Source organism: Xenopus laevis, chromosome 3S (genome assembly GCF_017654675.1).
Source record: "Xenopus laevis strain J_2021 chromosome 3S, Xenopus_laevis_v10.1, whole genome shotgun sequence".
In the NCBI taxonomy this organism is placed as follows: domain Eukaryota; kingdom Metazoa; phylum Chordata; class Amphibia; order Anura; family Pipidae; genus Xenopus; species Xenopus laevis.
Window position 1 is genome coordinate 95,162,357 of NC_054376.1, and position 25,407 is coordinate 95,187,763.

The window sequence follows — 25,407 nt, forward strand, 5'->3', positions numbered from 1 at the left end:
AAATCTATTGGCAATAAACTGCTTTGTTAGCTTTCACTATCCTTTAAAGCAGTAATTGGAATTTTGGTCAACGCCAGAAAGTTTTTCTAACAGTCAGTAAAGTGTTAATTGTGATCAAATTTGAACTTGTAGCTCAGGAATTCCCAGTTGGAATTTTAATAAATCTGCCCCTGAGTTAATTGCAATAGTATTGCAATTATGCATTGTCCTTCACAAATGGGTTAAATGAGTTCACCTTTTATGTAGAGCAATTAAGGCATTATACCACGGCCAGCTTTTAGATTTCACTACTGTTGTAGCCACTAATGGCATGTGGGCTGTGCAAGCTGAGATTTTCCTTTGGGCAAATTTTATTAGACACAGTGTGCACACAGTGTTGGTGGCAGGCCAGATTTACTCATTACACATTATGGGGCTGATTCACTATGGGTCGAATATCGAGGTTATTTAACCCTCGATATTCGACTAGGAATTAAAATCCTTCGACTTTGAATATCGAAGTCGAAGGATTTAGCGCAAATACTGCGATCGTACGATCGAAGGATTATTCCTTCGATCGAACGATTAAATCCTTCGAACCGAACGATTCAAAGGATTTTAATCCAACGATCGAAGGAATATCCTTCGATCAAAAAAACTTAGGAAAGCCTATGGGGACCTTCCCCATAGGCTAACATTGACTTCGGTAGCTTTTAGCTGCCGAAGTAGGGGGTCGAAGTTTTTTTTAAAGAGACAGTACTTCGACTATCGAATGGTCGAATAGTCGAACAATTTTTAGTTCGAATCCTTCGATTCAAAGTCGTAGTCGAAGGTCGAAGTAGCCAACGTGTAAAAGAAACGGATCCGCACATACACGTTTCGGATCCTGATGAAGGGTGGGTGTTTCCCCCCCGAAACGTTAATGTTTGGTGGCTGAATAAAAGGGGATAATCCCCGACTGCACTAATCGGTGTGTGTGCGGATCCGTTTCTTTTACACGTTGGTTGCTAAGGGACCCGGCCGGGTCAACGGAAGGAACGCACCACCAGCTTGCAGGATTGGTGAACTACAGGTGTGCGGTAGGAGAATTACATTGTAATCAAGAAGGTTGAAGTAGCCCATTCGATGGTCGAAGTAGCCAAAAAAATACTTCGAAATTCAAAGTTTTTTTACTTCGAATCCTTCACAATTTAGTGAATCGGCCCCTATATCTAGTATATCCAGGATCACATATGATTGCGCCACTCTCAAGATGCTGTTAGGAATAAGTGATCGCTTGGTAATACATTGCTTCTTCTAGTAATGTCTGTGCATGCCCACTGAAATTCATTCATTATGTGCTAAAGTAAAAGAGTAATTCTCTATGAAATTTTGGCTTGAGAACCCATACAGTTACATACAGCAAAGATAAAGCTGCCAAATGTCACAAAAATCTCTTTTATTATCTTATTGGGAAAGGGTTTTCTAGAAATGTATATGAATTACACCCTAATGATTTATTTGAGTTGCTGCATTGTTGATATGTTATGTCAAGTTATTATGTAACTGTTTTGTTTTATTTCAGGTGGTTCAGCTCATCAGCACAGAGATTCTGCCTTATGCCAATTTTATTCCTAAAGATTTTGTGGGTAAAATCATGACAATGCTGAACAAGGGTTCCATACATTCTCAGTCTTCATCATTTACTGGTAAGCATATTAAACCAGATAGACTAGCAAGTGGTTAATTTCATAAAATATTATACATAGTTCTATAATCACAATTAAATATCTGTTACTCAGAAAGCTCCAATATTATGGAAAGTTGATCTTCCATAGACTCCATTTTATTCAAATAATCAATATTTTTAAAACTGTTATTATTTTTCTCTGTAATAATAAAACCGTACTTTGATCCAAACTAAGATATAATTAATGCTTATAAGAAGCAAACGAGCCTATTGGCTGTATTTAATGTTTACATGGTTTTCTAGTAGACTTAAAGGAGAAGGAAAGGCTCAAAAGCAAGTAAGCTTTATCAGAAAGGTCTATATAAATACACCAGTAAACCCTCGAAGTAGTGCTGCTCTGAGTCCACTATCAAAAGAAACACTGCATTTCTTTCCTTCTATTGTGTACTCATGGGCTTCTGTATCAGACTTCCTGTTTTCAGCTTAACCCTCCAGGGCTAGGGTTTGAGCATGCTCAGTTTGCTCCTCTCCCTCCTGCTGTAATCTGAGCCCAGAGCTATGAGAGAGAGACTCAGGAAGGAAGTGATGTCACTGCAAGGTAATATGGCAGCTGCTATCCTAAACAAACAGAGAGCTTCTAGAGCTGAGAGTTTTCTTCCAGTATGGTAAAGCATTTTGCAGAATAAATATAATGTTACAGTTTGCACTATTGTGGCTAATCTATTGGCAATAAGCTGCCTTGGTAGCTTACCTTTTTCTTTAAGATATAAAGAGCCTACAGAAAGATCCATTATCCGGAAAAACCCAGGTCCTGAGCATTCTGGATAACAGGTCCCATACCTAAGTGTGTGTAATATTGAGATTTAAATGTTTATTTTTTTTGCCACAATTTATGCCTTCACATTTGTTTTTACATAGCGGAGAGTTATAGAGAAATTAGAACAAACTCTGTTCTCTCCGGCTTAGGAAGGGCATTCAACCTTTTTTACATTTTTTATCATGATCTAGTTGTTTCCCAAGCAGAAACAAGAATAAAGGTGGTTTTACTTTTGGAAGGCATTTTGAATAAGAATTCTTGAAAGCATACCTTTGTCATAAACCCTGCCTTTTTCTGCCAGTTCATGACATCACAGAAGAGGTGTTAGAAATGGCTGCCCACCACCCTGAGACTTCAGCTAGTTAAAAGCCACAAAGGATATGAAAAATGTAGCCAGAAATGATGGTCCGCAGACCAAATTGAGTCTCAAGACTATGTGACATTGGGGAAAGGAGTTGATCAACAGGTACAAAATTTGCCCTATGGCTAGTAACTCGAGTGTGCAGTATACATACATTTTTAACAAAAAACAGTGCTTGTAGAATACACATCAAGAGATTTAAAACAACCATATCAAATAAATAAATAAATAGAGAAGATGCCCCCACATAGTCTTTTTAACACTTACTCTTTGAAGTCCGGAAATCCCTTCCTTGAAGTCCAAAAATCCCTGCTACCTGTAAAAATCTCAGTACATCACAAAACCCCTGGGTTTTTTTTTCTGTTTTACCTTGCTCCAGGCTTAGCCAGTTATGTAGGTGTTTATTTTAAGTTCCTGGCAGATATCCCGGAGCTGAATGATGAAATGTGGGAGCAAATCTAAGAACAGTTGCAAGGCTTTGCCATAACATTTGCAGGCAAGATCCTACAAATGCACTTAATCCTTGTGATATATTGATCCACTTTATGCTGTTTTTCTTGGAATGTGTTGAATGCCTTTGATATAACCACTTAATTTCACATAAATGTATAAATGTGCTCTTGCAAATTTTTTTGAAAGCTAAAGGTAGTGACAGACATATTGTGCATCTTGTAGCAGCAAGAAAATGCCTACAAATTCCTTCCGATTTCCCGTGGTGAGAATCGTTGCAGGTAAAACATTCAAATGGCTAAGCCTTTTTCGGGCAGTTATGTAATTTGTTTTATATGCAGCAATTCTCACTACAAGCGTTTCCTTGCCATGACAAAATACACGGTCATCACCCTAATGCAGTGATCCCCAACCAGTGGCTCATGAGCAACATGTTGCTCTCCGACCCTTGGATGTTGCTCTCCGACCCTTGGATGTTGCTCTCCGACCCTTGGATGTTGCTCTCCGACCCTTGGATGTTGCTCTCCGACCCTTGGATGTTGCTCTCAGTGGCCACAAAGCAGGTGCTTCTTATTGAATTCCTGGATTAAAGGCAATATTTAATTGCATAAAAAACAGATATACTGCCAAAAAGACCCTCCTGCTGGCTTTAAGTACAAATAGGAGCTACCAATACCCAAGCACAACCCTTAATTGGAAGCCCCAAGAACATCTGCATGCTTATGTTGCTCTCCAACATTATTTTATTATTTTACACATCAATGTGGCTCACCAGTAAAAAATGTTGGAGACCCCTGCCCTAAAGTGTATAAACATTAAACTGTTTGGGTCCATATAGGGCTGCATACAAGTTATAGCTAAGCTTATTGCCCCCACATTTGTGTGCGTAGCCAACAAAAAATCTGCATCCCTTTGGCTTGGTTCATTTTAGAAATGTGTTCACTGCTTTTAAAGCAGCTGTTAAATGCTTATAATAACAATGGAACAGTGAGCATACAGTGTATGTATGTATGTATGTATGTGTGTGTGTATATATATATATATATATATATATATATATATATATATATATATATATAATATAATTTCCAGTGATTTGGAACACACACACACAGCCATGAGAATTTGCACTGCCTGGGTGCCAGTCTTAAAACATTCTAATAATCCCACAGATGACGGCACGCCAAGGAAACTTTCACTTCAACATCAGATCAAATAAAGTGCAGGTTTATTTAGAGACCAACGTTTCGATACCTTACTGGAATCTTTGTCAGGGTAGGAGATATGCCTGTGTACAGAAAATGGCACCAAAGGCTCGTTGCAAGGGTGCATAGCAACCGGAGTGAAGGAAAGAGTGAGTAAAGTAAAAGAGAACACTACAGCTCAAGCACAATACTAAGTCCCCAGGCCATAAAAATACTAAAAGCACTATGGACTGACCCAAACATGAACCAGCAATCGGTTAACACGCTGTTGTTATGGGTGGAGCCAATGGAAAGTATACTTGATACAGGCAGGAAAGAACCCAGCTGATTTCAGTTATATTTGAAAGTAAAATGCATTCTGTATTTTATGAAACATTATCTGTGAAGCAGAAGGTGGCAATGGTATAGAAATATAGAATGTTACAGCAGACTTCCTTGGTTGGCTGCCAAAATCTACAGAAACGAAGGCTCATAATGTCATATTGCACAAGTCCAGTAAGTTTGATGCTGAAATCCAGCAGTATCTGTGATTCATGAAAAATATAGGCAATTCAGAGGAAAGAATTGAAGTTGTTTATCTAAGGAATGATGAATCTTGTTATAAAGTATTTTCTGAGGAAGTCTGACAGAAGTGCCAGCTGCAGTATTTATTGTCTATGAGAAAAACTGGGTCAATTACAAGCAGGGAATTGAATCTGACCCAGACAAGTCTATAAAATGCTAGCAGTAACAAGCTGTTCCTCAGGAGCTTTCTCAGACATGTTTAGGCTTGCAGTATATCATTTCACAAATGCAGGATTTTCTTTTATAAGTCAACTTGATGGACTTTGTCTTTTTTCAACCTGATTTAAATGTATAACTATGTAATGTAGAGGGACAAATGTGTAGATAAATGATGACAAACTGAAGTGCACTTGAAGCTTTGGTAGCACAGCATATGAAAATCCTACAATTATATGTTTCTTACAAACTGCTTGTGTTGCGTGGTAAGGGTTGTTCTGACGGGTTAGGGTTGGCACCTTTGTAAAAAAAAATTTGTAATACCGGCCCTGGCCCTGGCAGGTGTTTTACTGGATAGGCCGGTAAAATACTGGCCAGGTGGCAACCCTAAATGGGGTTGAGATTTCAGTCTGTTCCAACTGTAATCCTAGAATGTTCAACATTTTTTAAAACGTAACCTGCCTTTGGAATGTTCTTCTTATGCAATTGGCAGTGAGAAGGATGTATGTTTTATCTAAAATAAGATGTGTATATGTGAGCCTGGTGGTATAAACAATCTGTCAAGTGAGAAAACTCAGGTTCCCCCAGTACAGACACCTTTCACTGGTTGCTTTTATAGTACACAAGCTGGCTTTTCAGGTTTTAATGCTTATTTTCTCAATCCTATATTCAACTACCCCAGTCACTCATGTTGGGTAACAGTGGGAGACTGGTTTGTACTCACCCCCAGCTCCAATGTTCCATTAATAACCCAGCAATAAAGGTGGCTATAGACACACCAATAATATCGTATTCAGTGCTTGTATGATGGGAGATGAGCCAACCGATATCGACAGAAGACTTGGATATCGGTTGGCTTGTCAGAAAATTTTGCTTGGGGGTCTTTGAAGGCACCTGAACATCAGCCACTGTAATGACTCGTTGGATACAGGTAGAATTCCATTGTTTCTTCAGCTAACACTTTTGTATTGAAAATGAACGATCTTGAAAGATCATAACAGTTACATCTATAGCCAGTGGCTTTGGAGTAGTGAAAGTGATTCATGTATTTGACCCACTGTTGAGTAAAGGTGGTCATACACTACAAGATTCGCCCATTTGGAGATGTTAGCAGAATTAACATTTCCTTTGACAGGCCCACCTTGGGTGGACAATATCACGGTATTGCCCTAAGGCCAGGCGATTGCATTACAAGCGAAAGGTATTTTAAAAGTTGGAGAGAGGACCACATCCATGAGCTCCTCAACCCTACAGAAAAATCAACCCTGTCCAATTGAGATCTTGCTGATTTTTGGCCAGATATTGACCAGGGAGGCCTGACTGAGGGCCCCATACAAAGCATTGACTTTTTATGGGGAAAATGTATTTTGCGGTCACTTTTGGTGTCACTTTGAGTCTTCACTCGCCAATCTTGAATCACATAGTCAAGGGGTCAACCCGAATGAAGGGCGATATTGGATGGATGGCCACAAATGGGAGGAGCCAACATCAGCATTGAAATTTTAATTGCTGCCACTTTAACAGTGAGGCTACATTAACCAAACTTGAATCACATAGTTATGGTGTGAACTTAAATGTGATATTGGTTGGATGCCCAAAAGTGGGAGGAACCAGCAACAGCATTGACTTTGAATGGGGAATTTCAAACTGCTGCCATCTCAAACACGTGTCCTCAAACTTTTCACATTTGGTCACTGGGGGACTAAGGGTAAAAGTCCCACAAATTGGGTGGAGCCAACAAGAGCCAATCAGATTTCATTGAGTGAGTTCACGTGTTTTTTTCAAACCAACATGGTTTGTTCTCAAACCTTCCTTTCTAGTTATAATGTTAGTATTACTATACAAATGTTTATAACATACCAACATATTTCACAACACTGTGCAATAGGTCATGCAGATTACATACTTATACTGTCCAAGAAGAGGGCCCTGCTCATTCGAACTTCTATTAAGGGCTAAACATCCACAAAGTTATACCTTTATCCATGTACAAGGTATGTGAGCTGTGGACTGACACTTTCATTCCTGTTTTGCAGAAGCTGAAATAGACATTAGGATGCGGGAAGAGTTTTCTAAGGTTTGCTTTGAGACATTGCTCCAGTTTTCATTTAGCAATAAAGTTACAACACCACAGGAAGGATACATCTCAAGAATGGCGCTCTCAGTTCTCTTAAAGAGATCCCAGGATGTCTTGTACCGCTACATAGAGGATGAAAAGCTGAGTGGGAAATGCCCACTTCCAAGGTAAGTCATTTATCACCACTAGATATTGTATATCATGACTTGGATGCATGAAAACTTTCATAGACGTTTTAGCTTTAGTGCATTGATTTTACTTTTTTTTTATTATATAGTAAGACAATTTAACAAGTTTTTTTTTGTTTTATAAGCTTACTTATAAATATGTCTCAATAAAAATGTATGCTTTCTTTAGATCACTGCATTTCAGTGGCTGAATTCTGTATAAAAAGCTGAATATATATTTCACATGCCTTATGTAATGAATTAATTATCCAGAATTCTAGGGACCTGGGGTTTTCCGTATAAGGAGTATATCTGTAATTGGGATTTCCATACATTAATTTAAAAAAAATAATAATAATTTAAACCTTAAAGCTGCAAGATAAATTAACCTCCTAAAATGACATATTTTAGGTCGGTGATCCCCAACCAGTGGCTTGTGAGCAATATGTTGTTCACTAACCCCTTGTATGTTGCTCTCAGTGGCCTTAAGGCAGGTGCTTATTTTTGAATTCCTGGATTGGAGGCAAGTTTTGGTTGCATAAAAATCAGAGCCTCCTGTAATTTGCCAGCCCACAAAGGGGTGACCAAATAGCCAATAACAGCCCTTATTTGATACCCCAGGAACATTTTGAATACGTGTTGCTCCCCAACTTTTTACACTTGAATGTGGCTCATGGTTAAAATAAGGTTTGTGGTCCCCTGCCTTAGGTTTCACTAGTTACAACTTTAATGTGGACAAGAAATAAGCTAAGTCTCTGCAGCTATGATTTGTAAAATCACGAGGGGTAAGGTGAGCACAGAATCCCCAAAAAGGAAGTGAAGGCAGGGGGTTTCAGTATTAAAAGATTATTATATAACATTATTTGCAGCCAACTGTATGTGATGGGGCTCTACAAAAAATAGCTGGTTGGGAGGCTTTATTTATTATATTTTCACAAAACGATAAACTCTCTCTAATTATAATGAACATCTAGAAATACACAATGTGATTTTCTAATGCCTTATATTCAGATTAATGGATTACACAATGACAATGGTAGCATCTTATTTTAATATTATTCTATATTATTTCACTTCAATGTAAAATACTTTTCAAACAACAGAATGTTCTACCGTATGCCAAAGTATGGGAGTGAAGTAGAAAGATATAAACCTTTTCATAAACAGGCAAATTGTTGAAGGGGACCGTCACCCAAAGAAATTATTCAAAATCCTATTTTATCCCATTAGTCAAGCAAAATTAACTTTAATTACACTGTATAAATTATTTGAATCTTGTTTCCATCAGTCTGGGAACTCATAATTATAGCAAGCAGGCAGGAGCCATTTTGTGGACACTGTTATTAAGACAAGCCTTGTATCATATCAGAATTTTGTTTGTGCACCAGAATGGGGGACCTGATGTCCATCCCCATGTCCTGGCTACACAATTAAATGGTGAAGAGAATCGGGGGAATGTGGGGAGAGCAGTGACATCTAGGAAGTGCTGAATGGAAAGTGAAAGTAATTGTCTGCCCCGCCTCTATGTCTAAGGCATAGAGGAGGGGCAGACCATATTTGATTGACAGCTGAGATTTTTGAATGAGCTTACAACAGCTATAAAATGATTTAATAAAATATAGAAATTGGATTTCATGTTCAATTTTAAAAGGACTTTTATTATACAGATTTTTGTGTCTGGTTGATAGGTCCACTTTAAGAGTGCAATTATACAACCCATTCTCTTACCTTTAATTTTTAGCACTTGACCCAGCATTTTTCTTTAATCATTTTGAGTTTCATAAATATGAAAGGCACTGATGATAGAGGGCCTCATTAACAGATACTGGGCATGTTTTCATGCTTATTCAATGAGCACTTGCTCCTCGCAGGCAGTAAATGAGCCCTAAAGCCTAGCTCTATTCAAAACTGATTCTTCATGTAACTGATGACTAGGGCTGGCCATATTCTAGACTTGTTGTAAGCTTTTCAAAAAAAGTCTACTGTATAGCTAACAATTTTGCCACAAAGGAGGTGAGATAAATAAATTTGATTTGATTGTTTACCCAAGGACCAACAATTGTACAAACCAGGGCCCATGTGGAACCTCATTTAAAACCAATGCTGTGTCTGGCCTATGCTCCAGCCTCATACACAGACCAGTAAGCTGCTGACCTTGTCAATAGTGGCCAATTTATTGCTTGCTTGGGAATAACTGTAAGGATAAAATTACATTTCTTGTTGATTGTTTTATACTGTGTATCATCTGCATTAAAAATAGCTGTCTTTCAGCTTGAGCAGCACCATTATGCACAGCGACATCCATAATTAATTTCCATTCTGACCTTCTCCACGACACGCTCTCAGATTTAATAAGTTATTCTGTATACCGGAACAAGATTGTTTATTGAAAAATGAATGCTCTACGTTCCTGAGACACACATACTGCTGTGCCTTTCGTAGAACAGTTGGAAATTCATTAGCCTGAATAAACTTGGACAAGAATGTCTCTGCTTGCTGTCAGATGGTTGTCGGGGGAATACCTTTATACAATGCGGGTACTGTAAAATGCTTGACTGAGATGGAGAACATGACTGAATTGAACCGATCAAAGTTTTTATTTGGATTTTCTCCTTTTAAGGCAACGTGTAACAGAAATCATATTCGTTTTGAAGGCAGTCCGTACGCTTATAGATTCACTTAAGAAAACTCATCCTGATAACGGTAAGAATCCTGAGGTTTGTTTTTAAGCCTTTCATCGGGCGATGTATCTCTTCATGACCACGTCATTAGTTTCATGGCCAGCTGAAGCATCTCTCAAAAACATTAAAATATTTATATAGTCTTCTCCGTAATCCAACAAAATATATTGCCTTGTTTCCAGTAATAAAACAAAGGTTACATAATTTTAAACTAGCCACAACCAGAGTATTGTTATACTAAATCCACTTCTCATGTTATGTCAATGCACAGTACAGACTTATTTCATATTGTACAACTTGTATTAATAAATACATGGTGCAAACTGGTATGGGATCCGTTCTCCAGAATTCTGTTATCCAGAAAGTTCCGAATTACGCCAAGACCGTCTTCCATAGACTCCATTATAATCAAATAATCCACATTTTTAAAAATGATTCCCTTTTTCTCTGTAATAATAAAACAGTAGCTTGTACTTGATTCAAACTAAGATATAATTAATCCTTATTGGAAGCAAAATCATCTTATTGGGTTTATTTAATGTTTACATGATTTCTAGTAGGGGCAGAGACACATGCTCAGATTCGGGGAGATTAATTGCCCAGCGACAAATCTCCTCTTCTTCGGGCGACTAATCTCTCCTGCCTTCCCGCCGGCTAGAATGTAAATCGCCAGCAGGATGGCATTCGAAACGATTTGTTTTCCGAAGTTGCCTCATGAGGAAACTTCGGGCAACTTCAGAAAACGAATCGCTCTGAGTGCCATCCCACCGGCGATTTACATTCTAGCCGGCGGGAAGGCAGTTCAGGGAGATTAGTCACCGAAGAAGAGGTGATTAATCACCAGGCGACTAAATCTTCCCGAATCTGAGCGTGTGTCTCTGCCCTTAATGTGTGAAGATCCAATTTACGGAAAGACCCATTATCCAGAAAGCCCCAGGTCCAGAGCATTCTGAATAATAGGTCCCATACCTGTATTTTAAAAGATGTTTTAAAAAAGGTTAACTATACCCTAAACTTTTCCTGGATAATACTTACTGCAGTGGAATTGAAATAAATGAATATATATATGTATGTAAAGGCTATGAAAAAGAGCCTTGGGAGTTAGCATTGCTAGCAAGACCACCATCCTGCTAAGACTAATGCAGCTTGGATGTATAAAACATGAAAAGCTCTGTGATAGAGAATCAAATTTTTTTATAACCAAAGTTTGTCTATTAGAATCCACCAAGACAATGCCTGCAGCACTGGAGATATTAGAGCTGCTTACATTATATCACTGATGTTAATGTCCTATATAAATTGGAAAGTATATTTACTGAATCAAGTGGAGAGCTTGATAAATAGGTGGTGTAAGAGCATTGGTTCATATCTGCTAGTATTAAAGGAAAGGGGCAGTATTTTCTTCTAACCCCTCCAGCAGGTTGAATAAAATATTAAAATACTAGGCAAAAGAATTTGGAAGTTTATATTTTGCTACCAAACTATGCACATATTAGACTGTTGCTCAGGAGGGCTCATTTTTGGAAAACAAAGCTGATCTGATGATGATTAAAAACCTATTTAATATAAAGAACTAATGCAGACCATCTCAGAATGTCTGTATCAAACTAAAATTTAATTTATAGGTGAGCAACCAGACAGCCTTCAACTGATGAAAGACACTTGAAAAGTAACAGAAGGAAGAACTTCATTACAGGGTTAAATACCTTTAAGGGCAGAGACACGCGGTCGGATTCGGGGAGATTTGTCGCCCGGCAACAAATCTCCTCTTCTTTGGGGCAACTAATCTCCCCGAACTACCTTCCCGCCGGTTAGAATGAAAATTGCCGGCAGGATGGCACTCGGAGCACCAAATGCGTTTTGAGTGCCATCCTGCCTGTCGATTTTCATTCTAGCCAGGGGGAAGGCAGTTTGGGGAGATTAGTCGCCCCGAAGAAGAGATTTGACGCTGGGCGACTAATCTCCCCAAATCTGACAGTGTGTCTCTGCCCTAAAATGTTCCATGCCTAGTACTGGGGGATATCTTTACTGATTTTGGTATTCCTCTGTTATTAAACATGGCAGCCCTGCTACAGAGTAGTCTGTTTTATTGCCCTTTAATTGGCCACACCCTGCTAGGGACTGATGATGTCTAGGTAGTTAACCAGTGGCACAATGGCTCCCTTTCTAAATCTAACGGGGGTCTTACATTTTATTTCCACTTAAGATTCTTTTTCTTACCATTGATGCTTATTGGCTTTTAAAAGAAGGTGCACTATAGTTTGCACCCCTGGTGAATGATTGCAAAGAAATTATTCTGATGATCTAATTAATTGGTTAGTCTGGAACATTCCATTTATTTTGCCCCCCCCAAATGCTCTGTTTCTTTTTGATATAAGAATATAGTCTTTTGACAGTTTTTTAACACATTAGTTTTTTTTCGTATGGCTGAATCATGCATTGATGCCTGTTGCTACTACACACAGAGCAGCTGTTCTATTTGTGTTCCACATTACAAGTGTTTCATAGCATGCTCTCTATAAAAAGAGATTCCTGCAGAGTGTCAGCCAATGCCATTTTGTGTGAACATTTTTATAATAATAATCATTTACATTTCTCCCTGCACTTTCTATATTTAGAAGTGTTTTACATCCTGTATGATAATGTAATAGTGCAGAGAAGAAAGTCAGGAGCAGTGAGTGGAGCTCAGAGAAGGAGATGAAACAATAGTGATCTGATTTTTTGCACTGTTCGCTCACACAACCCCTGTAAGGTCATTACAGTCCATAACTTATCACTCTTTTTTTTTTTTTCTTACACCCATGATTTTAACAGTCCCATAAAGAAAACTTTGTGACACTGCAGTCATTTGGCAAACAATAAGTTGCCTTTATACAGCAAGTCTTAGTGGAGAAGCCTTGGTATGTTTTCTCTGCTCTTAACTTCGTGGAATATAATGTGCATGCTAATCAGCATTTGAGTATAATTCCAGTGTGTCATCCAAAAAATATTCCTACTGCTTTCCTGCCACTCTTGTCACTACAACTAAACTGCTCCGTTTTTGTTCCATCCAATATTTGATGTTGCTAACCTAACCATGGTTTCTACTTTATATAGTAGGGTCATTGTTGTCATGATTTGCTCATGTCAGTTGTGTACTAATATATTTTACAATAAATAAATGAGGTCCTACAGTCCCGAAGCAAGCCTTTAAACACCAATATAGCGTGGGACAGATTTACTAAAGAGCAAATTGTGTTTTTTGGCAAAAATTCGCCAAAATGGCAATTCGCAGTGACACCGCCAATTTACTAAAAGGTGAATAAGACGCTAGTGAAAAACCTCTGCACTATAGAGAACTTGCGTGCCGTTTTGTCAGGTGAATTTTCGCTCAGGTGAAGAAGTGCAAAATATTCAATTTATCAAAGTGAATAAATCTCTATTCTTTACCCTTTTCGCCAAAGTCTTCTTCACCAGGTTCAAGCTGGCGAACCTCCATTATAAAGATAGAGCAGCCACTTTTAAATCGCAACCAACATTACCCTTTCCATGCTAATTTTCTCCAGGGACAAAATTACCAAGAGAATTTTTTTGTTCCTACTACTATTATATGGAGAAATATACGGGCAGATTTTCGCAGAGAATTTAAGTCACGAGAAAATTCGCCACAATTCTCTTGAAAAAGTAAACTTATGGGTTTTTTTTAGAAAATATGAGATGCGTTGTGAAAATACACCTGGCAAACTTAGGTGAAGATTAAATTCACACTTTAGTAAATGTGCCCCATAGTTGGGATAGCATGGAGCCACATTTCCTGAACCATCATAAATGGTGAAAGAATGGTTGTATCCTAGCCATTTGTCAATGAACCTGTATTGCCCCTAGTGTATGATGTCTTTTGTATGTCTTCCTCCCTTTCAGTCATAAATTGCTGCTATATTGACATTAAGCACAGCCGCCTCTACACATATACAGTAAAAGGATTTGACTAAAATATATCATGGTACTATAAAACCTGGCATACAATGGGCAGTTCCATACAGACAGTTGTCATGTTTAGGCAAACGTCATCCTTCAAAAAGTGTGTGCCATGGTTTTAAATAAATAAACCAAACGTATGCCTGTACTTAACAGCATCTCCTTTGTTGCAGTTGATACCAACACGTGGGCACAGGTAATTTCTCTGTATCCAACTCTGGTGGAATGTATCACATGTTCCTCCTCTGAAGTGTGCACAGCCCTCAAAGAAGCTCTAGATCCATTTAAAGACTTCATGCATCCACCAGCAGCAGCCAAGGTCCAGAATGGAGAATCTTGACCATGTGATTGTAGAAGATATCATCTTGAAGTCTCCTCCCAAGTGAATGTTTGCTCCGAAGTGAAATTATTTTTGAAAGGACAATTTTTTTGTGAACTGCACCGAGCAGGCCAATTGTGGACAATTTTAACTTTACTAACAGACTCGGTATTTCATGAGTACAACCTCACACCTCAGTACATGTTCCCGATTACTGACTTTAAATGAATAAGATGGTCAACTTTAATTTTGTCTTGCTATAGGAGTGGTGTGATACATGAAAGTGGGTTGCTTCAAAGCTCGTGGGATTTGCTTGATGTGTAAATCAAAGTATTACAGTTCAGTCAACCTTATTAGACTGGTTATTTGATGCCACCGACAGTACGCTGTGTACTTAATTTTATGCAAGACCGTACTACAACATTCCATATTTTTTTTTTTTTTGTTAGCAACCTTTGTAAGCCAGGAGAACAGACATATTTGTGTGTAAAATAAATGGTACAGTTCTGTAATCATTTGTCCAGTAGATTCCTTTCCAATGGATATTGATTAGAAAAGTGAAGCTCGTTCCCATAATGGATAGATGGATTTAACATACAATTTTGGAAGTATATTTGGTCGATTTCAGTGGGTTGGCGGAAGTCCTTATTACTGGCTGCTGTGCTTTAATTTTTTTAGATCAATGCTACGGCTGCAATCCGACGGGATTTTTAACCCTGCCCGATTGACACCTGCCCAATTTTTGCCCAGATATCGATCGGGAAAGCCCGTCTGAGGGCCCCACAAATGGGTCGATAAGCTGCCGATTCGGTCTGTCAGCTTTTATCTGCCTGTGTATGGCCACCTTCAGGTTGTCAGTCCATTATTCAGAACTATTCAAGTAAACAGTATTAATGGAACTGGGATTAGTTGGAATTTGAAATGTTTGATGTCCCAAACTATTCATGAAATACCCCTGTGTTATACAAACATACGCCTACATATGTACCTTTTATATAATGGATACACAAAGTGAATTTTGGGTCATCTCCTGTGCTGACCCTGCCATGCCAGCCATGTATATTTGTTCATTAATCTGGAGCATAAAGCCAACAAGTGTTCTGACTCATCCCGTAGAGAAATATAATAATGTTATGTATTAGCCCCGCCAGGTTATGCACTTAACAACCCTGTCTGCAACAGTGGGCAAACTTTGCATCTAGAATTGCATACCTCCCAACTGTCCCGTTTTTCTCAGGACAGTCCCGATTTTGAAAGCTCAACCCGCAGTCCCGGGTTTGTTACTGAAATGTCCCGACTTTCTCTTTGATCTCCTCCACTGAACAGCCAGAAATATACAAAGTGTCTAACTTAATTGGCTTTTGGCAGAGAGCCCAGAATAGATACTTTTGTAACAGTTTAAGATAAGGAGTCTCTTGGGAGAACTTAGACTCACATCTTAAAGGGCAATTCACCTTCATTAGCAAAACTGTAATAACACATAAAAACCACAGAAACATGTTCAAACTTTCATAACCCACCAAATTTTGTAACATTGACATGGTAATTAGGGAGTTTGGTCTTTTTATTGCCAAAATGTTGGAAGGTTTGGAATTGTAGAATAGATAACAAAAACCCCTGTAGATTAAAAATTTATAAAAAGATTAAAATAAGTGGCCTGTGTTGCTGGAAGGCTGACTTGCCCAAAAACAACAGTCTACGGTCAAATTTACATGATAAAACCTACAGAATGGTCACAGATTAAAACAATTCTTGGCACCAATATTTATGAATAGCATTAACAAAGGCAAATTAAACAACCCAATGTATATTTATTCAGAGGCACTCCACATGGACTCCCAAAACCAGCCTTGCTCCATCATACCTGACCTTCAAATGTAGAGCTGGAGCATGCACTATGGAATCTCATGCAGGCACCCACTGTGCACAAAACATTACATTATACATTTTGAATGCTTGTTATTTTTTTGTTCATGTAAAAGCAGATGAAATATAGAAATCAATTTTTAAAAAAAATGCTGAGTGTTACAATTAAAGGCAACTCGCCCATTACCATAATTTACTACGGCAATTAGGATTTAAAAAAAAAAACTCCTGACACACAATCCCTCATACACCCAACCAACTGAATGACATCACACTGTGCTGCCTGTTTAATAAAGCTAATTCTTCGTTAATGGTTCCTTGAAAGCATCCGCTTTTTAACCTCTTCTCATTCTTTGATAAATGAACCTCCTAAAATGTGAATTATCATGTAGATAGGATTTAAGGGCCAGTAATGCAAAAAATACAAGGGTTTTCCATGCATTTAAATGTGATGCACTTACTAAACTAAAAGCTCTTTATGCTTGCTTCAGAAACACCACTTCATTTGATATACTGTAAATAAGCTGCTATTGAAGCGGAAATAGTGCAATAGGGCTCACGCTTGCATAGCAGAGAAGCTAAGAAGAATACAATGGATTAAGTTCTTACACAGGAAGATAAACAGTGGTCAGATATGATTCATTGCTCATGTACGGAACTATAAAACAAAAGCACTAGCAAACAAAATAGATCACTTGTTGTCAAGAAATGGTTTATTTTAGGATAAGTCCACATGGCGTTTTGGGGAGATTTGGTTCGCCTGGCGACTAATCGCCTCGTTTTTGCGGCGACCAATCTCCCCAAACGCCTTCTCTGTCTCTGCGCTGGCTAAAATGAAAAAAACGCCGGTTCTAATAACACGCGGCGGTTCGTTTTCCGAAGTTGCCTCGCGCCGGAGTTTTTTTCATTTTAGCCGGCGCAGAATCAGGAAAGGTATTTGGGTAGATTGGTCGCCGCAAAAACGAGGCGATTAGTTGCCAGGCGACCATATCTCCCCAAAACGCCATGTGTGACCTGACCCTTAGGGTGTTGTGTAGACAAAAGCAGAAATTGAGGGGGTTATTTACTAAAGTACATTTTTCTGGTGGGAAGGATTATTGAAACTATTGATTGCATAGAAACTATTGATAATAGTAATAATTGCAATATGTAATATATGTAAATAGTAGCAACAATAAAGGCAATTATAATTGTTAATGAAAAATAAGGAAAATGATATATAAAGTTCAGCAGTAGTGCATGCTCTGCAATGGATGGATAGTCTGTGGTTTCCAACCCTCCAGATAAGTTCCAGTAGCCTAAAATACTGTATCTACTGAAACCCAACCTGAAGATCAGCTGAGGTCAGATTTGACGTGAAAACTTATTTGATGTCCTAGACATTCTTAGAACTGTGACTGAATGGCTGCTACAACAATCATTTCATACTCATTAATAACATTGTAACATTAAGAGCAAAGGGGAAACCAGGACAAAATGTAGGAGCTCAAAGAGGGTGATTGCATTAAAAAAGACAAAAAAACCCCCCTCTGCTCTCCGATATAAAGACATGTATTGTACATAAGAGAAGACGAGTAAATGAATGATTCACCATTATAGTCAGTGATAAGATTGTGAGTTCTGACAAAAGCCACTTAGTTTTTTCTAGTTCTAATGATTCCCAAAAACCTAGCTCCTACAGGCTGCTCTAAGTTGGTGTATTAGGTAGGCTGGATATACAGATCACAGACTGGCTCTACAGTGTAAAAAGATGGCAGCCATCTATAGGAAGAGAAGATACAACAAATAAGAAAATAAGTGGTCGCCATGACGGCAGCATCAGGGTAGCAATATTTAAAGGAATAGTTCAGTGTGAAAATAAAAATTGTGTAAATAGAAAGGCTGCGCAAAATAAAAAATGTTTCTAATATAGTTAGTTAGCCAAAAATGTAATGTATAAAGGCTGGAGTGAACAGATGTCTAATAAAACAGCCAGAATCCAACTTCCTGCTTTTCAGCTCTATAACTCTGAGTTAGTCAGCGACTTGAAGGGGGGCCACATGGTACATTTCTGTTCAGTGAGTTTGTAATTGATCCTCAGCATTCAGCTCAGATTCAAAAGCAACAGATATGACCCATGTGCCCCCCCCTCAAGTCACTGATTGGTTACTGCCTGGTAGCCAGGGTAAACAGTCAGTGTAAACCAAGAGAGCTGAAAAGCAGGAAGTAGTGTTCTGACTGACATGTTATACATCAGCCTTTATACATTACATTTTTGCCTAACTAACTATATTAGAAACATTTTTTATTTTGCACAGCTACCCAGTTTACCCAGTTTTTATTTTTACACTGAACAATTCCTTTAATGTGCACAAATGAGTACAACACTTCAACTGAGGTTATTGTTTTACCAGTACAACAAAAGTGTATTATACTTATACATCCTATGTTTTAAAGACTATTGAACTTGCTGCACATTTCTGCTTGTCTTCTGTACATGCCTGGATTATAACAAATGTGTTATGTTTTCAGTTTTGTGCAGAGATAGGGATTTTTTGGAACCGTTCCACAAGTACTAAGAGATAGGAACTACATTGGTATCTATGTAATTATAAATTTTTTTCTTAGCAGAGGCATTCTTGTGGATAAACAGTTGCCTATAAATAAAGAGAACAGCTCCCATTCATATGCATACAGTATGTACATATACAGAAAAGGCATGTCCTGGGCACACAACACCAATAGTAACATAAGCAGCTGATCTAGACAAGGTGGAAAACAATATTTCATTGTTCTCAACATGCAATCATAATTCATTTGAGTCAATTCTATATTTATATACCAGCAAGTTACTTAGCTCTTTACATTAGTTTATATCAAACAGGGGGCTGACAATAAATTCATGAAAAAAGGATTGCAGAATAAATAGAGGCATCAGAACGCCCAGCTTAAAATTCAAAGGGTTAATGATTATTTGAAACGTAACGAGGATGAAACTAGCCGGTGATATTTCTTATCAGTCATTTTGTATTGGATATGCTTCTCTAAAACTGGTATGTGGGAGCATAGGGTGCATGAAAGGGTATCTTCTGAGAAATAGGGAGGAGCTTCATTGTTCAGAGCCTTTAGTTAGTGTTAGTAATCTGAATTTGGTTCAATGGGAAATTGGGGGGCAGATAATATATGGAACAATTAGATGAAAGATAGATAGATAGATAGATAGATAGATAGATAGATAGAAAAGGAGATAGATATACAGTAGATAGATACTCGATAGATGATATATAAATAATAGATAGATGATAGAAAAAGAGAGATGATAGATAGATAGATAGATAGATAGATAGATAGATAGATAGATAGATAGATAGATAGATAGATAGATAGATAGATAGATAGATAGATAGAAAAAAGAGATAGATATACAGAAGATAGATACTAGATAGATGATAGATAAATAATAGATGATTGATAGATAAATGATAGATATATAGATAGATACATGATAGATAGATAGACAGATAGAAAAAGAAATAGATATACAGTAGATAGATACTAGATAGATGATAGATAAATGATAGATAGATGATAGATAGAAAAAGAGATAGATAGATAGATATGTGATAGAAAAAGAGATAGATAGATAGATAGATAGATAGATAGATAGACAGACAGATAGATAGATAGATAGATAGATAGATAGATAGAGATATAGAGAGATGATAGATAGATAGATGATAGATATGTGATAGATAGAAAAAGAGATAGTAAGATAGATAGATAGATGTGTGCAAAAAAGGCACAATTTAGTGTGTATTTCACCAGTGTTCAGGGCCGCCATCAGGGGGGGACAGGGGGGACAAGCGTACCGGGCCCGGGCATGAAGGGGAGCCCGGCAGCGCTGCATTTTTTGAAGATCCGGGCCCCCCTTCCGAGCCCCCGAGCCGTACGTCTTGCCTCTTGCGTGCCGAATGCGGAAGTGCCGAAAAGCCGAAGCCGATGCGCCAAAAAGACCCGAAGTCACGGAAAAAGCCGAAGTCACGAAGCGCCGAAAAGACCCGAAGTCACGAAAACAGCCGAAGTCCTGAAGCAGCGCAAAGACCCGAAGTCACGAAAACAGCCGAAATTGAAGTCCTGAAGCGGTGAAAAGACCCGAAGTCACGAAAGGAGGCGAAGTTGAAGTACTGAAGCCACGAGTTCAATTCTACTGAACACCAGTTTGTGTTTTGTTTTTTTTTAATCCCCTGGCCACCAATGTATTATTTTAATATTCTATAGGCCCCTGCCACCAATCTTTTTTTTAAAACTTTTTTTTTGGGGCCCCAATTTTTTTTTAACTCGTAAGGGGCCCCTTGCCACCATTGTTTTTTTTTGTTTTGTTTTTTAAAAAAAAAAAATTAATTTTCTTTTTGGTGGCCCCAAATTTATTTTAACTTGTAAGGGGGCCCCTGCCACCATTTTTTTTTTTTTATCAAAAAAAAATTATTTTTTTTTTCAAATTTTTTTTTGGGGCCCCAATTTGTTTTTAACTTATAAGGGGGCCCCTGCCGCCAATGTTTTTTTTTTTTGTTAAAAAATGTTTTTTCAAATTTTTTTTTGGGGCCCCAATTTGTTTTTAACTTGTAAGGGGGCCCCTGCCGCCAATGGGTTTTTTTTTCAAAAAAAAATTAATTTTTTTTAAAAAAATTTTTTGGGGCCCCAATTTGTTTTTAACTTATAAGGGGGCCCCTGCCACCAATATTTGTTTATTTTTTAGTTTTTTTTACATTTTTTTTTTTTGGGGCCCCAATTTTTTGTAAGGGGTCCCTGACCATCAATAGCTTTTTACAACTTGTGTGGGGGGGGTTACTTTTTTAGCGCTGATGTCTGTGTGGTCTTTTAACTGCGATGTAGAGTGGGCGGGATATGGGGCGGAGCTTGGTCGTCAGTGTGGGCGGGGCCCAGGGGGCCCCAAAAATTTTGTTGTACGGGGCCCTGTGATTTCTAATGGCGGCCCTGCCAGTGTTAGACTGGTGAATATAAAACTCCAGGTAAATATGTGTGTTTCGGCAGCAAGCAAGGCTGGCTTAGGAAATGCTGGATAATGGGTCTCTAGAGTTAATGGAAGAGAGCAGGGTGGGCCTTCCATTCCTTACTTCAGTAAGTGTTTTGCAGCTACATAAGTAGAGGTATCTAAGTAATTAGACTGCAGGTGAGCTACAGATAAAAGAGGTGTGAGACTACACCTCAGAGCTTCCCCCTTGAGACCTCCTTGAGTGGAGGAGAGTGAGTGGCTGTGAAAACCTCCTTGAATGGAGGAAGGAGCTTGTGTGTAGCTGGGGAAAGAGTGAGAGAGTTGGAGAGAGCGCCAAAAAGGACTGGAGAGAGGAAGAGAGAAACCCCTCCCAGTAGACAAGAGTGTCTTGAGTGGATTCTGGGAGTTGTGTACGTCGATGCTGGTGAGTGCTCCTCCCAGTAGACAAGAGTGTCTTGAGTGGATTCTGGGAGTTGTGTACGTCGATGCTGGTGAGTGCTAGAAACGTGAGTTTATGTGAACACCAGTGAGGGTGTTAAAGCGGGACTGCTTTTCCCTATGTTGAAGAAATGTTTTGTGTATAATAAAAGCCTGCCAAGCTGCATTTAAATGTTAAAGGTGGTGTTAGTCTCCATTTCTGTGCTGAAAACTGTGCCATGACTATGGTCTTCACAGCCTGAAGCTGAAAATAGCTGAGCTGGATAGAGAGATGTAAAGGCATTTTTTACTTGTATGTCGTTCTAAAACAGTAAAGGCAGTCAGCTGGAGTCTGAGAAATAGTTGTACATATTCTTTGGTTGAGTGAAATATGGCTAAATGTTAGATGAATAGAGAAGAAATTACCCTCGCACACCCTGGCCTTCCTAATCTGTATGAGTCCCAGGTGCTCAATGAAGGAGGCGTTGGCGACCTCAAATTCAGCGTGAAGAGAAGAAAAATCACTGGCACAGCATGGGTTATTTCTAGCAGGGAAAACCTTGCTCATTTATTGCGGATGCAACATTTCGGGGCATAACCCCTTTGTCAAGCATGCTTGACAAAGGGGTTACGCCCCGAAATGTTGCATCCGCAATAAATGAGTAAATGTTAGATGAGACATGTAACCAGAAATGTGAATTCCATGGGGTCCAGTAATGTGTGACATATTCCCCTGTTTATTGTAAGTAATGAAGTTTGTAGTTGCAGTGATTGCTAATGCTTATGAATCCAATACAGTCTACAAGGGAATTATTTAATAAAATTGTCTTTTCAGCATTTGCATGTGTTTAATCATTTCTTTAGCATTTTATTAACTGGTACCCTGGTTCAACGCAAATCCCATAAATGTACATTGACTGCCGTTTTAATTGTCGTTATATCTCAAACACTAGGAAAACTGTAGTAGATCCTGGGCTTCCTGTGACTAAAAGCCTTAGAATAAAGCTGGCAAGAAACAGGGCAACGAATGAGATGTTAGCAGAATGCCGTACGCCATGTCCTGTATAAACACTGATTGGAGATCACTGAACAGCTTGGTTTTTCCGTTGATATCTAGTTACACCACTGGTTGAACCCTTCCAGTTCCAGGAATTGTATAAAAGTAACGAGGTGTAAATGCTGTTTATATGGTTCTGCTCTTTGATCTAGGCTGTAGTACAAGTTTACAGGCAACACGTGCCACTGCAAGATCAAAATGCTGCCACACAGCATAGCTAAGCTGATAAACACTGGTGCAATCACACAACACTTTTGTCAATGTATCACTTTAATGGGCCCTACAGATAACCCAATACAGTTTTTATGAAACTATGTGTACCTGTGTGGATACATGTTTTGCTAAAATGCAAGAGTATGCATGTGTGCTATTGTTATTTATTGCATGGTTTGTTGGATAGGCCACACACTCAGGAAGGGAGAGGAATCTATAGAAAGAAGAGCCCTAGAACCAAGAAGAAGGGGACAGCCTCGATAAACATGGAGTAGATCAGTGGAAGAAGAAATTATAAAGATGGGAAAAACATGGAATGAGATCAAGAGAATAGCAACAAATTAGATCTGAATGGAGAGCCTTCATGGATGGCCTTTACTCCACTGGGAGTCGAAGGAACAGATTGTTGATAACTAGCAACTTGGAGGACACATTTATGGAGTGGCGATGGAATAAATTGCAGTGCGCCAAACCCACACAGAATAATGCAGTGTGGGAAGAGCACTCTCGGAATTAGAACATACACACATTGGATCTGTGGCCTCTCCTGTATCATTCTGCACCCTGAGGTTCTGTAGGATACAGTTACCCTACATCCAGGGAGCACGGAGGAAATTAAAATGATGGGGTACGAATGCAGATAATAAATTCGTACCGAATATCCAACTCTTTTACCTTTCTACCTTAAAAATAATAACAATGGTATAAACCATTGGTTTTATTGGTCAGGTGGCAAAACTTCAGCAACAGTGACATAACTACCATGGGGGGCTATTTCACTCAAGCCTGCACCCCCTTTGGTCCCGTCATAGATTGCATCTCAAGCTCTTTTTTGGTGCTCTTCCAGAGGAGAGGAAATGCACATTTGGAATGGGGGAGGGGCAGGGGTTGCTTGTTATGTTACTGCTCAGAACAGGAACAAATACTCTTCCAGGTTCTTTATCATCACAGCAATATAGCCCTCCTGTACCTGCTTCCCACTTAATTACTTGTGCATATTGCCCACCCAACATGTGCAATTGTGATACTTCTACCTTGTGTGACATCTAGCTAGCCAAATCTGCACATGAAAATGAAAGTATATAGGAAAATAATAGAAGGGAAGTGTGGAAGAGGAGGTGCTGAAAAAGAGTGAAGCAAAGGGTAAAAGAGGATGAAATGACTCAAAGTAAAAGAAAAAAAGGTGAAGGCACAAAGGATGACTATAACAACAATGAAGGAACAGAATTGACCAAGATTAGGACAAGGCTGAAGAAATAAAAAATGGTTAAAGGATAGTGGAAAGGAAATAGCTTCAGGTGAATGGGGGAGATCATTATTTAAATGGAGAAAATTGTGCGAGGAGAGAGGACAGAATAACAAGTGGGATGTTTAGTAAAACCATTACCAATATTAGAAGTTTTAAAGCAGCTGAAAAAAATCTCCCTGGGGATCACTTTGCTTTGGGTTCCAGTTCATTTAGCTGTTTTAATAATAACAGTGATAGTAATCACAGAAACATTTCCCTAATAGGCAGGTTAGAGTAAAGGGGGCCTGGAGAGAGCTATGATGGAAATGGGAGTCAAGGGGAGAAATACATGAAAGAGAAAAGAAGAAAGTTAGAGTATCACAGAGAGAAGAAGAGGATTGAAGGACTGTAACATTCTTCAAATGAGAGGAGAATGCAAAAGAGAGAAAAGATCCAAGAACAAAGTATAACAGAACAAAGGTATAAAAACAGAAAGAAAAAAAGGATGGAAAATGTAAAATGACCATGGGTCAACAGAAAAACTAGTATACACTATGGGAAAATCCAAATGCGTGCTCCAGGGCCGCCATTAGAAATCACAGGGCCCCCGTACAACAAAATTTTCAGGCGCCCTGGGCCCCGTCCATCCCGGCCCCCTACCCCAGATATTGCCCACTCCACACCACAGTTAAAAGACCACACAGACATCAGCACTAAAAAAGATAACCGCCCCTCACACACAAGTTATAAAAAGCTATTGATGGTCAGGGCCCCCTTATAAGTTAAAAAAAACTGTGATGCCAGGACCCCCCATAAACGTTTTTTAAAAAATTGGTGGTCAGAGCCCCCCTACAATTTAAAAAAAAGAATTGGTGACCAGGCCCCCTATATAATTAAAAAAAAACACTGGCATAAGGGCACCCCCATAAAAGTTCTTTCAAAAAAATTGGTGCCAGGGCCCCCCTTACAAAACATTAGGGCCCCAAAAAATATTTTTAAAAAAAACATTGGCGCCAAGGCCCCCCCTTACAAGTAAAAAAAAATTGGGGCTCCAGAGAATATTTTTTTTAAAAAACATTGGTGTCAGGGGCCTATAGAATATTAAAATAATACATTGGTGGCCAGAGGATTCACATGTGTGAATAGCATAATTTCTGCAAAATGCAGTTTACAATTTCACTGCAGTGCACCCTGTACCCCTCACCCCCTCAGCTTTGCCGCCCGACAGGCC

General features: G+C 38.8%; 1 protein-coding gene across 10 annotated transcripts in view; it reads left to right on the forward strand.

Annotated features, from left to right (window-relative positions):
• Positions 1-14,914, forward strand: part of mon2.S (MON2 homolog, regulator of endosome-to-Golgi trafficking S homeolog) — a 63,907-nt gene extending 48,993 nt beyond the window's left edge. For 9 of the 10 annotated variants that reach the window (XM_041588654.1, XM_041588649.1, XM_041588651.1 and 6 more), the window contains 4 exons: positions 1,544-1,667; positions 7,238-7,445; positions 10,066-10,148; positions 14,257-14,914. In XM_041588654.1, coding sequence (XP_041444588.1) covers positions 1,544-1,667; positions 7,238-7,445; positions 10,066-10,148; positions 14,257-14,423 — 582 coding nt within the window. In that variant the 3' untranslated portion in view covers positions 14,424-14,914. Of the gene's footprint in view, positions 1-1,543; positions 1,668-2,766; positions 2,932-7,237; positions 7,446-10,065; positions 10,149-14,256 lie in introns of those variants that run through there. The other variant, XR_005966682.1, reaches the window with a different exon arrangement.
• The last annotated feature ends 10,493 nt before the right edge of the window (positions 14,915-25,407 follow it).